This window comes from Galeopterus variegatus, unplaced genomic scaffold (assembly GCF_000696425.1).
Source record: "Galeopterus variegatus unplaced genomic scaffold, G_variegatus-3.0.2 Scaffold7016, whole genome shotgun sequence".
NCBI lineage: Eukaryota > Metazoa > Chordata > Mammalia > Dermoptera > Cynocephalidae > Galeopterus > Galeopterus variegatus.
This window is the reverse complement of record NW_007733127.1, coordinates 1-13466: the sequence shown is the minus strand read 5'-3', so window position 1 is coordinate 13466 and position 13466 is coordinate 1. Positions and strand designations below refer to the sequence as shown.

Here is a 13466-nt window from a genome sequence, read left to right as displayed (position 1 = left end):
AGAGAGAGAGAGAGAGAGAGAGAGAGAGAGAGAGAGAGAGAGAGGAGAGAGAGAGAAGAGAATGGAGGTTAAGAATGGAGACCGAGAGGTGTGGACAGAATCAGAAATGCAGAGTGAGATGGAGAGAGAAAAAGAGAGAAAGAGAGAGCAGTGACATGAAACTCCAGGACACAGGGGGAGTGACACAGGGGAGACAGACCCGGGGAGAGCTGTGCCTCGCGTTATTCTCTCCAGGGACGCCTCTTCACCTCTTGTCCCGAGGACGGTCCCGTCTGCCTGCTGTCCTTTGCTCTCACCTCTCTGTGTTCTACTTTCTCTGTCTCCGTTTCTTTCTCTCTCTTGCCTTCTTGGCTGTTCTCTGCATGTCCTTCAGTGCGTTAGAGTCATTTTGTCATAAAGAGAAGAGACTGGAAGGACCGTAGTGGGGGAAACCCAAGTTAAAGGTATCGGCGAGAGGGGATGGAGCCCCCTCTCTCTCCAGCTAGGGCTCCCCTTTTCCAGGGACTGGTCATTTCTAAGCAGGAGTTGTGGGGGCTCTGTCTGAGGAAGGACAGCTCCTCTACCATCGGCCTCCTCACTGCCTCTCTCCGGGTCTCAACCTACCTCCGTCCTTGTCTCTGTCATTCCTGCCTCTGCTGGCTGCGTCTCTGTGTCTCTGCCTGTCCCTGGCCGTGTCCCTCTGTGTTGGACTGAGTCTCTCAAGCAGGAGTTGTGGGGGCTCTGTCTGAGGAAGGACAGCTCCTCTACCATCGGCCTCCTCACCGCCTCTCTCCGGGTCTCTGTCATTCCTGCCTCTGCTGGCTGCATCTCTGTGTCTCTGCCTGTCCCTGGCCGTGTCCCTCTGTGTTGGACTGAGTCTCTCCCCCCCCTGCCTCTAGTTCTCTCCCCACCTGTCTCTACTTGTCTCTGTGAAGCCGCATGTTGGTCTGCGTCTCTCTCATACCGTCTCCAGCTGTGTTTTTGTGCCGCTCTCCTTGTCTGTGTCACCGGCAGGTCCCGGTTGCCTCACCTGGCAGGAATCCTTGCCGTGCTTCTCATCGCCAGCGCACACCATGTTTGGGGTGATCTGGTCAGGGTAGGCGCGCTCACACTCCTCACGGGGCACCAGGTAGACGTGCGCACATTGGATGGTGTCAGGGAAACTACCTGCTGGGAGCGAGATGGCCCGGCTCGCCCTGAGTCCCGCTCTTGCCACGTGCTCCCCAGCCATGCTCCAGTCCCCGTAGAACTTTGGTCCCTGCTGGTCACTATTTCCCACTGGTTCCCCTCTTCCTGTTCGTCTCTTATTCTTAGGACCCGTTTCCATTGTCCCTGCCTCCTGCCTGGTCCCTCTTCCCATCCTGACTCCCTCCCTGTGGTCTGTCTTCTTCACTGATCGCCTCTTGGCCACGGGTCTTTTCCCCACTGGCCCCTCCTGCACCAGCTCTCTCTACCGCGTTGGTTCTCTCAGCTCCCACCCTTCACTCGGCTCCCCTGCTTTAGTGGTCTCTCTTCCCCCATCAGTCCCTTCTTGCTCACCCGTGCGTTCTGAGCAGTCTTTTGCACCACTGGCCTCCTTCCTGATTAGCGTCTCCCCTCTGACTCCTCTCGTCATTGACGCTTCGTCTTGTGACCCATCTCTTCCATACTATTCACCCATTGGTATACTTTCTCCACCGGCTGTTCACTTTTTGGTTCAGCTCCCACATTTTCCCTCACTCCCCTTTGACCTTTCACCCACTGATACACTGCCCCATTGGGCCTCACCATTAGCCCATCTTTCCATGGCCCCTCACCTATGGTCCCACCTTGGTCTTTGGCCTTTCACCCTTTGGTTCACTTCCCCTGTCACCCATCGGCCTGCACCCCCATCGGCCTCCCGCTACTGACCGTCTGCTGTCTTTCCCCAGCCCAGGATCTGGCAGCTGGTGTGGTTGGATGAGCAGTCCCTCTCCAGGGGCAGGGGCTGGATGTGTTCAGAGAGTTGGGCGGGACGTGCCAGGCGCAACAGCATGATGTCCTGGTCATGGGTGGGAGCATTGTAGCCAGGGTGGGTCACAGACCGGACGACAGAGCTCTGCTCCTGGGAACTCTCTCTTTGCTGAAGGTTGTGCTTCCCCAGGTAGACCTGAAGGTTCCTGGGAAGGAGGAGGGTTGGGTCTCACCTGGAGCCCTTTGGCTACAGCTGAGGGTTCACAGGGGTCTGGGGAATCATGAATCATCTGGCCTGTTCCTTCCACAGTCACCCCCAGCTCAGTAAATAGCAATTCAATTTTTCCAACCTTGGGGGCTATTCTTAGCTCTCTTTTGTGCCCCATATCCAAGCTGTCCAGAAATCCTTTTCCCTCTCTGAAGCATATCCAGAATCTAACCACTTCTCACCTCCGCGATGGCTACCGCCTTGGTTTGAGCTGCCATCATCTTTTACCTGGATTGCAGCAGCAGCCTTTTCACTAAACCCCCTGCTCTGCCTCTGCTCCCCAGCAGTCCATCCTTCACAAGGCAGCCAGAGATATTGTAACAATGTAAGTTGGTCCTGTCCCTCCTTTGCTCAGACCCCTCCTATGACTCCCATCTTACTTGTAGTAAAGGCCAAAGTTCTCACCATGGCCCTCAAGGTCCTGTACGCTCTGCCTGCGTCACCTCTCAGACATCACTTCCTCCCTCCCTCCCCCTGCTCCAGCCACACTAGCTTCCCTGCCTTTCCTTGAATATAACAGTGCTCTACCTACCCCAGGGCCTTTGCACTACTGCTTGCTCTGCCAGCAATTCTGTCCCCCAGCTATCTGCATGGCTCATTCCGTCACCTCCTTCAAATGTCACCATCTCAGTGAAGCCTTCCTTGGCTACCTAATTAAAATGCAAATACCTTCCCCAATAGGCAATTCCTATCTCCCCTGCTGCTTTCTTTTCCACCAGAGAACCTACCATCATCTGACATACTGTATATTTACTGTTAAATATTTACTCATTTTATTGTTTCTCTTCCCCCAATAGCAGTACTGTCCAATTAAACTTTCAGTCATGATGACGTGTTCTCCATCTGCACTGACGATAGGTGGCTTTTGAGCACTTGAAATATAGGCCATGGATTTTTCATTTCACTTTATCTCTTTAATTTTGGTCTAATTAGCCATGTGACTAATGGCTAGCATATTAGTGCAGTTACAGGATGTCAAGATGGGGATTCTTGTTCTGTGCACATACAGTATCCCCAGGGCCTCGACCAGTATCTGGCACACGATAGGTGTTCGATAAATATTTCTGAAACGAAGCAAAGAGTCATTCTCTTGCTCAAAAGTCTCCCATGGCTCCTCATTGCCCTCAAAATAAATCCTGAGCTCTTCAGCCTAGCACTGGAGCCCCCATGTAATTTGACACCACCCACTTTCCAAGCTTATATCCCACCACGTTCTGCCCTCCAGTAAACTCGCGTCCTTCTTTTCTTAGAATACTCAACATTGTTCTCACCTCAGAGGCTTTGTTCTTGCATTTTCTCTAGTCTGAATGTTTTTTCCCCTTCTTTCATTTGGTTACCTTTTCTCATTTTTTATGCCTCAGCTTAAATTTCATCTCATCGCAAAGGCCTTCCTGACCCTGCTCCATCTACAGTAAGTACCCCTGTTCTTTTCCTTCATTGGACTTAGAGTAATTTGTAATTATATGGGCTTTGGTGGGAGGGTTGTTTCTTAAAGAACTGTCTTTCTGCACCTTTCTGCCCTTGTGCTCCCGAGGGCAGAGACCATGTGTCTCTCTCATTCATTCCTGAATCTCCATTGCCTGACTCAAATCGGGCGCTTTATCGGTGCTCTAAGTCAATGGGCATCGAATGAACGAATGACGATGGTGGGAGTGATCCCAGGTCTCCCTGAGCTTGGGGGAGACCGCCCTGGGGGTCCTGGAGTCCATGACCCTGCATGACAAAACCCATCCCCCCACAGTGAGGAGGGGCACCTATTGTTTTCCAAATACTTGAGTTGTCACTAGCTGCTTCTCTGAGCCTCAGCTTCCTCATCTGCAAAACGGTGCCAAGAGTCCCTTATTGTGAGGATTTCAGGAAAAGTATAGCAAACATTTAATTTAGCACCTGGCCCATCGTTAGCATTTTAGCATTGAACACAATGGCAGGTGTTGGTAATCTAACTAGTGGTTGTTAGCGCCCTGGGGTTTAGTCCTGGGCCCTCTATGTTCCTCTGTCTATACCCGCTTTTCGGATGATCTCATCCAGTCCCATGGCTTTAAGTACTACCTGTTTTCCGACGACACCTTCCTTTTTACCTTCAGCTCTGACCTCTCCCTTGAGCTCCAACAGCCTGCTTGGACATCTCCCAGGTATCTCAAACCCACCTTGGCCAACATGAAATGTCCGATGCTCTCTTTCTCATACCCAGCCTGTCTCTTTTTCTCTCTCCTCCGACTCAGAAGGACAAGACAAGACACCCAGGTGTTCAGGACAAATATCAGCCCTGCATCCTCTCTCCTTCCTCTCCCTCACTGCTGAGTCCTGCTGGCTCAGTCTCAAAATGCCTCCCAGGGACCTCAACTTACCTCCATGCCCCCTGCCACCACCCTGGTCCAAGCCACCGTCTTATGTTACCAGACAACAGCAACAGCCTCCACATGGATCTCCCTTTGTGTCCTCTTGCCCAGTTCACTTTCCACGTGGTAGCCAGGGAGCTCTTAAAAATGTAAATCAGATTGTACTGCTTCCCTGATTAAAACTGACCACTGGCTTCCCACTGAACTAAGAATTAAACCCAAACAACCCATCACACCCTAAATGATCTGATTCCTCCATTAGAAGGTAAATTCATGGAAATAGCAGTTTTGCTTGATTTTCCGTTGCTATATCCCCAGGGTGTGGCACATATTTAGTTCTCCATTGATTATTGGTCTAGTGAACCTGCTTATGCTGGCAGAGGGGGTGCAGGTGTCACCTCCTGCCTGAAAACTACAAGACGCCCTTGGGGTCCAACTGCATCCTCTCGTCATTCATTGCACCGTTGAGACTCACGGTTTTTTGCAGTGGGCAGCTGTGAGGACCCACAGTGGGTGAATGAGGACCCCGCCGCAGAGCAAGTGGCCTGAGATGTAGAGGGCAGCTTGGTAGGGGTGAGAAGTCCCCTCACAGGGTCCACCATGCACCACCTTGTTCTGCTCCTCTGCCCAGGCTGAGGGAGAGAGGGCATGAGTCAGAGAGGAGGTCTGGAGACACCAGGCGCATCCTCCGAGGTGAACCCTAATCAAGATCGTCTCCATTCCCACCCCAAGCTTATCCCCCACCCAACCACAAACCCAACCTCGTCCCCAACCTCTCCCCAGTTTTCAGTCCCGCCTCCCACCCTATGCCTGTCTCTGTTCCCATCCACAACCCCAGCCCCATCCCAATCCCATCTCTTCCTACCTGCAGCAACCAGAACCAGCACCACAGTCAGCCAACCTCTCCCCAGTTTTCAGTCCCGCCTCCCACCCTATGCCTGTCTCTGTTCCCATCCACAAACCCAGCCCCATGCCAAACTTCTTCCCCTTTTCAAACCTGCCTTCACTTCCTTCCCCACCTCTGTTCCCATCCTTAAAGCCAAACTCACCCCTGAGCTCCTACCTTCAAGCCCACCTCCCAGCCTCCCTTCCCTGTCTGTGTCCCCTTCTTTCTCACTTCAAAGCCACCTCACCCCATCCCCATCCCAATCCCATCTCTCCCTACCTGCAGCAACCAGAACCAGCACCACAGTCAGCCTCTTCATGTCTGCTCCTGAGAGGGGAAGCCACATCCTCCGTCAGTCAGTGCCTCAGACTCTCCTGACACCCCTCCTTCTGCTCCCTCCTCATCCTCTCCTTCCTCCATGGCCTGCAATGCTCTCCTGACTTGATTCCTATCCTTCCTATTCAGCCTTCTGATTTCTTGTTCCCCAACCCATGTCTTCTACCTGAGGGTCCCACGAAGGCAGGTGCCAGGGACTATCCAGAACCATGTCTGTCCAGCCATTCATGGTGAAATTCTGATTAATTCTAGTTTGCCTTCCTGGTAACAGGGGGGGGTTATCTGTGGGGGGCCCTGACATTCTTCCTCTTACAGGATTTTTCTTCTGCACCGTGGCTCTGGACTCACCTTGTTACCCACCCCCACACCTGTACATTCTGGGAGGTGATATGATCTTACCTGCTGGGGGCTGGCCGTAAGGTTCTTGGGTTGGGGGAAGGGACAGCATCTAGACAGGAAGACAGAGAGAGCGAGAAATGCAGGGAGCTATGGGGAAGGAAGGGACTCAGAAGCACAGACAGACAGAGCCAGCGGAGGACGTAGGGGCTGCGGGCCCAGGGCTGCAGGGACTGCCGACAGACACCCACACCCGGGCTCCCAGGCTTCCCTGCAAGAGGCTGGTTCTGTCCTCAGATGCTCCTGGCTCTTCCTTTTAACCCGTGTCTCCCCAGGTTCCTGAGCCAGAAGGATGGCCCCACCCTTTTCCTCCCTACCCAGGCCACCCACACACATTCCTCCTGCCCCCACGGCTCCGGTGACTGATGACCCCCTGACCTGGGCCTCCAGGGAGGGGAGCACTAGTCTCGGGGTGCACCGGGGGCCTGGACTCCTGGGTATGGGGGATGATGGGGCTGGGGCCTGGACTCTTGGGTCTGAGGAAGGAGGGGCTGGGGATGTGGCCTCCTGGGTCTGGCTGAAGAGGGTCTGGGGGCTGGGACTCCCATCTCAGGGAGGAGGGGTTTAGGGCCTGGAGTCTTGGGTCTGGGGAAGGACAGTCTGGAGGTCTGGAATGATGAGGCTTCAGGGAGAAAGGGGCTGAGCATCTGTACTTCTAGATCTGAGGGAGAAGAAAATGGGAGCTTGTTTTCCTCAGTCCTTAGACTTCTAGGTCCTTGAGGAAGAAATCGTCTGAGGACCCAAGAAAATGGTGCCCCTGGCCTCCAGGCATCCCACTACCTCTGTCTGTGACCACGCAGGGACCTGCAGGTCCTCACTCCAGAGTCTAGAGCCCTTGGGCACTGGGAACAGACTGCCCAGGTTCAATGGGGTTGGGGTGACTCACGCACCTGCCCGTATGTCCCTCTGTGTGCTGACGACCTCTGTGTCCCCACGAGAGAGCGAGTGAGCCAGCCTCCGAGAAAGCATGTGTCACCAAACTGGCACCTGCCCCTGCCCCGGGCTGGGGAGCAAGCCCAGGCACTATGGGGAAAGGGCCCTCGAACAATCGGGCTTTGTCCACCCCCAGCACCCCAGTGCCTGCTCCCAACAGCTCCATTTCTTAACTTCTCTTCCGGGCAGGCGGGCGGGCGGCTGCTACAATAGCTGTCCTTTGTCCTGTGTGACAGTCCTGCTGTTGCGGCCCTTTGCCCACCTGCCCCTGCCTGGAGATTTCAGAATTTGACCCTCCTGGCTCATCTCCTCCGAGTCTGGCCACCTCTGAGGTCTCTCACTCCATCTCTCCCCCTGGCCATGGTGGGGCGTCTCCATGTCTCTCTTTCTCTCTGTCTGTTCATCTCAGTCTCTGTATTTGTGTCTCTCTACCCCCTGCCTCTTTCACCATTCTCTCTCTCTCTCTGTTTCCCCATCTGTCTCCATCCGTTGCTCTCTGTCTGTCTGTCTCTCTTCTTTCTGTCGTTTTCTTTCACCTTGATCTTCTGACTCTCTCTGCTTATCTTCTCCTGGGTCTCCCCCTGGGATTCCTGGGGAAATACACGTATGCACACAGAGGGGAGTTAGGTTTTGGGGGAGCTAGGCGAGATTGTCGTTTTCTTTCACCTTGATCTTCTGACTCTCTCTGCTTATCTTCTCCTGGGTCTCCCCCTAGGATTCCTGGGGAAATACACGTATGCACACAGAGGGGAGTTAGGTTTTGGGGGAGCTAGGCGAGATCGCATGGGGAGCGATGGGAACCTAGTGGGGTACAGGAGGATTTGAGGACGTACTGATGAGATTCTACACATTGGGAGAGACAGGGAGATGGGCAGGAATGCAAACGCCTTGATAGCGATAGGGGAATATGATGAGAAATGGGGGCTCTGGGAAGCCACAGAAGGATCGGGGAACACTTGGAGAGGTGCCTTTGAACTTGGCCCAGAAAGCCCGGCGAGAGTGGAGAACAGCAGGTGGTGTTGGTGTGGACTGGAGGGTGAGGGCGTGTGTGGCCTTGTGGAGGGACGTGCATGTGGAGGGGCGTGGTGATCACAGGACCCGGGAAATGCAGGGCATGAGAAGGAAGATGGAGGCTTATGGGAACTCGTTGGGAATAAAGGACAGTGATGTGCATAAAGTCTGCCTCAGCACCTGCTTGGGCCTGGCATCGTGGAGAACTTTTCTTTTCTCATTAAATCCAATTGTCATCTTAGGTGGCTCAGCCCCATCACTACCAGGATGCAGACCAATTTGGCATTCAGTATGGGAGTACCCTCTGGGGCTGCCCCACCCTGCGGGCCTTTCATACTCGGTCCCCACTGAATGCAGCATCTTCTTAGGACCCACCGTCCTCCCAGACACCAAGTCAGACTTGTCACAGCCCATTGACCCTCAATCCCTGTCCCACTGCCTCCTCTCTTTGTGGGGTCTCCTCCTCTCTGTTCCCAAGTCCCTGGCCCCAGCTTAGTCCTTCCCCTCTTCCACCTGTATCATTGTCCCAAGCCCTTCCCCTCTTCTTTATCCCTCACTTGACTCCAGAGGGATCTTCCCTTCTGTCACAGCCCTGCCATGGGTCCCTATTGCCTTCTGGACCAAGTCCTGGTGTTTGAGGACCTTTAGCATCCAGAGAGACGCTGGCCAATAGAAATGTGATGCTGAGTACACACAGGTTTACGTTTTCTAGTAGCCACGATTTTTTTTAAGTAAAAAGTTTTTAAGTGCTCTTATCACAAAAAGTAAGCACGTGAGGTAATGTGTACATTAAATAGCTTAATTTAGCCATTCCACAATGTATTCACACATGAATCAAAACATCATGTTGTACACCATAAATGGATACGATTTTTACTTGTCAATTAAAAAATAAAGAAAGAAAAGAAAAAAGTAAAAAGAAACAGGATGGGTTGATTCTAATATTTCATTTAATTCAATACATTCAATATATTATTCCAACATGAAATCAAAATAAGAAAATCCGTAACAGGATCGTTTGCCTTCTTATTTTTTGGCATACAAAGTGTTTGGAATCTGATGTGTCTTTTACTCTTGCAGCACAGCTTGGTTGGGACTTGCCACATTTCGAGCCGTCAAGAGCCGGGGGTGGTGACTGGCGACCACAGTGCACGGCGCAGCTCTGCCCACTTCTGTGTGTGCTTCAGCCCCAAGATCACTTCAAGCTCCCGTAACAGGATCGTTTGCCTTCTTATTTTTTGGCATACAAAGTGTTTGGAATCTGATGTGTTTTTTACTCTTGCAGCACAGCTTGGTTGGGACTTGCCACATTTCGAGCCGGCAAGAGCCGGGGGTGGTGACTGGCGACCACAGTGCACGGCGCAGCTCTGCCCACTTCTGTGTGTGCTTCAGCCCCACGATCACTTCAAGCTTCCCTGAACCTTGCCTTGCCCTCTGGCCTCTGGACCTTCACTCATGCTATTCCCTCTTCTTAGAATGCTTTTCCCACCTTTTCCTGGCAACGACAGCTTGTCCTTCAAGTCTTTGTTTGAACATCAACTCCTCCAGGAAGCCTTCCCTGAAAACACCCAACCTCCACCCACTGCGGTTGGGTTAGTCACTCTCTCATGTAGGTTCCCACAGCACGTGCCTCCTTCAAGTCACCTGGACCTGGGGCCATCTGTATTGATGTCCCTCTACCCCACTGGACTGTGAGATCCTTGAGGGCAGGCACCGGAGCTGACTCACTCCTGTGTCCCAAGTACCCACACAGGACCTGGCCCAGAGGAAGCCTTAGGAAATGTTGACCAAATGACTAAATGACTTTATTATGCCCACTCCCGTTTTATAAACAAGAAAACTGACACTTGGAGTGGGGAAGTTAATTGTGCAACATTGAATTCCCAGGAAATGGTGGAGCCTGAATTGGAACTCAACTTGCAACATGACGGCGGATGTGGCCCATCTCTCGGAGACCCCACTGGGTCTACCTTATTACAATATGGGGTGGATGGATTTGGGGGGAATTGTTGAGAGCCACGTGGGGAAAGCAGGGAGGTGGTAGGCCATGGGGAGTGAAGAGAAAGAACGAAGCCCCCAACTCTACCCATTTGCCAGTGACCTTCACTGTTTTGCCACGGACACATGTCACACATATTTATTTGATATTTTATTTTTTCCCAATTGACTTGCTCTGCAAAAGTCATCAATAAAGAGATTGTTTTATAGGGAAACTTCTTGAGTGCATGAGCAGGAGAAAGTACCAGAAAGTCCTAAATAATAAAAACCAACACCTGTTGAAGGTTCGAGCATCTTCTGTATATTAACTTATTTAATCTTCATCATAATCCTAAAAAGTAGGTGCTTTTTCTCCCATTTTAAGAACAAGGATGGGGAAGTAAAGGGCTCAAAGGCAAATAGCTTGTAGAACTATTCCAGAACGGGGATTTCAACCTAAGAATCCAGGTCTGGAGCTAGTGCTTTGAACTACTGCACTATACTGTCTTTCCAAAGAAAAATGGAGTTATTTTAAAAATATTCAACATGAGCACCAGCTCAAGTCATTGCAAGTCCATCCCTAGCTAGCATATAGGAGAAGCAGAGGGGCGGGGCCTAGGACCTCCAGGCTGATTTAGTGCAACTGCAATGTTTTTTACTTTTTAAAATTTTAAGTTGAGTATTGATTTGGGTGGCTTGCAGGAGAGAGAGAGAGGAAGTTGATGGAGCTTCATGGGGATGGGTGCCCAAAACCCCTTGACGTTCCTGAAATTTGACACAGGCCTAGAGACAGAGCACGCTGAGGGTCTGGATTCCTGAGCCTGGGCATAGAGGGTGCTGGGGGCACGGACTCCTGGGTCTGAGGGAGGAAGGGCTGGCCAGACTCCTGTTTTGTGTTGGCCCCTCCGTGTCTAGAGAATTAGAGTCATTGGCTGCAGAATTTCTGTAACATTATGGCGATGGGGGTGGGTTAGGAGAGACTCAGTGGGAGATGAGATAAGGAAATGGAGGATGCTGGTGGGGAGGAAATTCTGGGAGGGAAACAGGAAGGACAGGTAGGAGGGGCAGGTGAGTCCTGGGCTGAAGTGGATCCCTCTGTCAGCAGAATCTGAGGTGTGACTGCCCAGAGAATCTCAGATGGCAGGTGGCTGGGGGCGTGGCCAGGCACTGAGTCACAGAGGGCTCTTCCCTCATCCCTCTTTCCTTCCAGAGGCCCCTTCTCTGCCTTCTTGGGGTGGAGGAACCCACCTACCTGGATTCCCAGCCAACATCTTCCTCTGGCACACAGGATGCTGGTTGCTCACTTTTGGCAGGCCCTTGTGTCTACCTGCCCTCCCTATCCCTTGCTGAGCACCTCCCTGCTTCCTCCTTGTTTGTCACCTGTGAAATGTTTAGAAGCACTTTCACATCCCTTTCCACCCTGATGAAGTAGGCATATTCGCTCCTCCCTCATCCCTCCCCTCTTTTCTCTCTCCCATTTTACAGATGAGGAAAACTGAAACCTGGGAAATGGAGAAAAACTTGCCACCGAGCAGGGAGGCAGGACCAGGGCACAAGACCAGATATATTTTTCTTTCTGGTCTCCCTTCCTCAAGGGTATCCTCTCTCCAACCTTAGAGCTTCAGAGCTTTTCCACCTTGATTTTATAGGATATAAAAGTGCGCATCTACTAACTAAGTGGAAGGAAGGAGACACCTCATGACTAACGCCATATGCAGTTTGGTAAATATCCTTTCAGATTTTATTCTGTGAATATTTTATTTTACATTGCTAGGATCACATACACATATATTTTTTTATCTTCCTTTTTTCTTTAACATCACATAGCATAAACATTTTTGCATAGCACTAACAACTCTTCCTGAGAATTATTTCTAATAGCTTCATAATATCCTTGAACCAAATTGGCCTATTATTTAAACAATTCACTTTTCTGGAACATGGTCAGTGTTTCCACTTTTTTGTTATGATAAATAATGTGATGAACTCAAACTTTGCTCCACATTTTAGTTTTTTTTTTTTTTTTTAGTAGTAGTATCTTCCTAAAAGAATTACCAGGTCGAAGGCCATGAATAAGGGTCTCGGTTCATGTTGCCGTGTTGCAGAACTGCCCTCCACAGAGACTGTAGGAATCTACAGTTCCAGCGTTCGAGAGTGCTAGTCCCACCGAAACTTCACCACCACTGAGGTTTTTGTGTTTCTTTACTCGTTTGGATTTTAGGTCCTTGCTAATTTGATTGGTTTACAACCAGGGCATCCAACTGAGATTTCAATATGTCTTTGAGGAAAGCTCAAGTCAACTATGATTTTATGCTGGTCAATGTCCTTATTTCTGTGAATTTTCTGTTTGAAGTGCAGCATTGTTTAACTCTTGGTGGTGTATGGACTAGCGATGCTTTCTCATGGTCTCGTTTATCCAGTTCACGTACTTGCAGACTTGAGTGTAGACACCTGGGTCATTAGGTTGGCCACAGGGGAAAGTTCCCCAGGACACCAAACCTTGCAGGGTACCTTTGCACACCAACGGTCCCCCTGAGTCCCCCTGGAGGAAACAGAGTAGGAGATTAGCTTTGGCTTCAGAGCAAACCCCTGGCCCCAACTCAGTCTCATATATTCCCCTTTTATCTGTCTTTGCCCATCAGACCACGGACTTCTTCCACCCTGGCCAATGAGGAGATTCATTGTCTCTGGGGGACCAATGGGAGAGCAGGAATTAGTGTTACCATGCAAAGTACAAACCAGGTTCTCTGAAGACATTGGCTTCAACCCTGGCTAATGGGGCCAACCACAGGGAAGGCGCTGGGCTTCCAGGGATCCGAGCACCATTTATTTTCACATGTTAAGGACTCTGCTGTAAGCCAGTAGGGGTAGGAGCATTATTTTCAGGGGGTGGATGCATGCCCCCTTGAGCAGGAAAGGGGGACCGTGGTGGTCTTGGAAACCAAGAGCAGGACCAATTACCTCATTCACAGGGCTCAGTGCAAAATGAAAACGCGGGCTCCTTGTTAAAAAACTATCAAGAATTTCAAGCTGGCAACAGGAGTGTGTTAAACCCAATGTGAGACCCTTCTGAATGGGGCCTCTGTGTCACTGCAGAGTTTGCAGATTCACGAAGCTGGTCCTCACCAGAGGAGAAGAGGCGTCCGTCATTCTCCAGGACAGGCATCTCTCTCCCATCGTCTCCATCCCTAACACACACTATCCCACCCACCTCCCCTGAGAGCTGAGGTTGCAGATGTGAGGCCCAGGGATGGGTGTATGGAGACAGAGAGAGAGAGAGAGAGAGAGAGAGAGCACCAAATGGAGAAAGAACAAAGAGAACAAGAATGAAACAAAATTAGGCATAAACAGAGAGAGATGTGTGAAGATGTTCAGAGATGGGGGGGTGCGGGGCGGGGGAAGGTGTGTG

General features: G+C 51.2%; 1 protein-coding gene and 1 long non-coding RNA gene across 2 annotated transcripts; both read right to left on the bottom strand.

Annotated features, from left to right (window-relative positions):
• Window positions 1-937: 937 nt before the first annotated feature.
• On the bottom strand, window positions 938-5549 carry LOC103606985 (kallikrein-6-like). The gene is made up of 5 exons (XM_008591543.1): window positions 5516-5549; window positions 5384-5419; window positions 4994-5150; window positions 1870-2117; window positions 938-1146 (listed from the first exon to the last, which is right to left on the bottom strand). Exons 1-5 carry the CDS (start codon window positions 5547-5549, stop codon window positions 938-940), a joined length of 684 nt encoding a protein of 227 aa, XP_008589765.1.
• A 134-nt stretch (window positions 5550-5683) lies between these two features.
• LOC103606983 lies at window positions 5684-7111 on the bottom strand. Its single transcript, XR_551930.1, has 3 exons — window positions 7027-7111; window positions 6140-6188; window positions 5684-5731 (listed from the first exon to the last, which is right to left on the bottom strand). It is a non-coding gene; the product is annotated as an uncharacterized LOC103606983 (long non-coding RNA).
• Between the last annotated feature and the right edge of the window lie 6355 nt (window positions 7112-13466).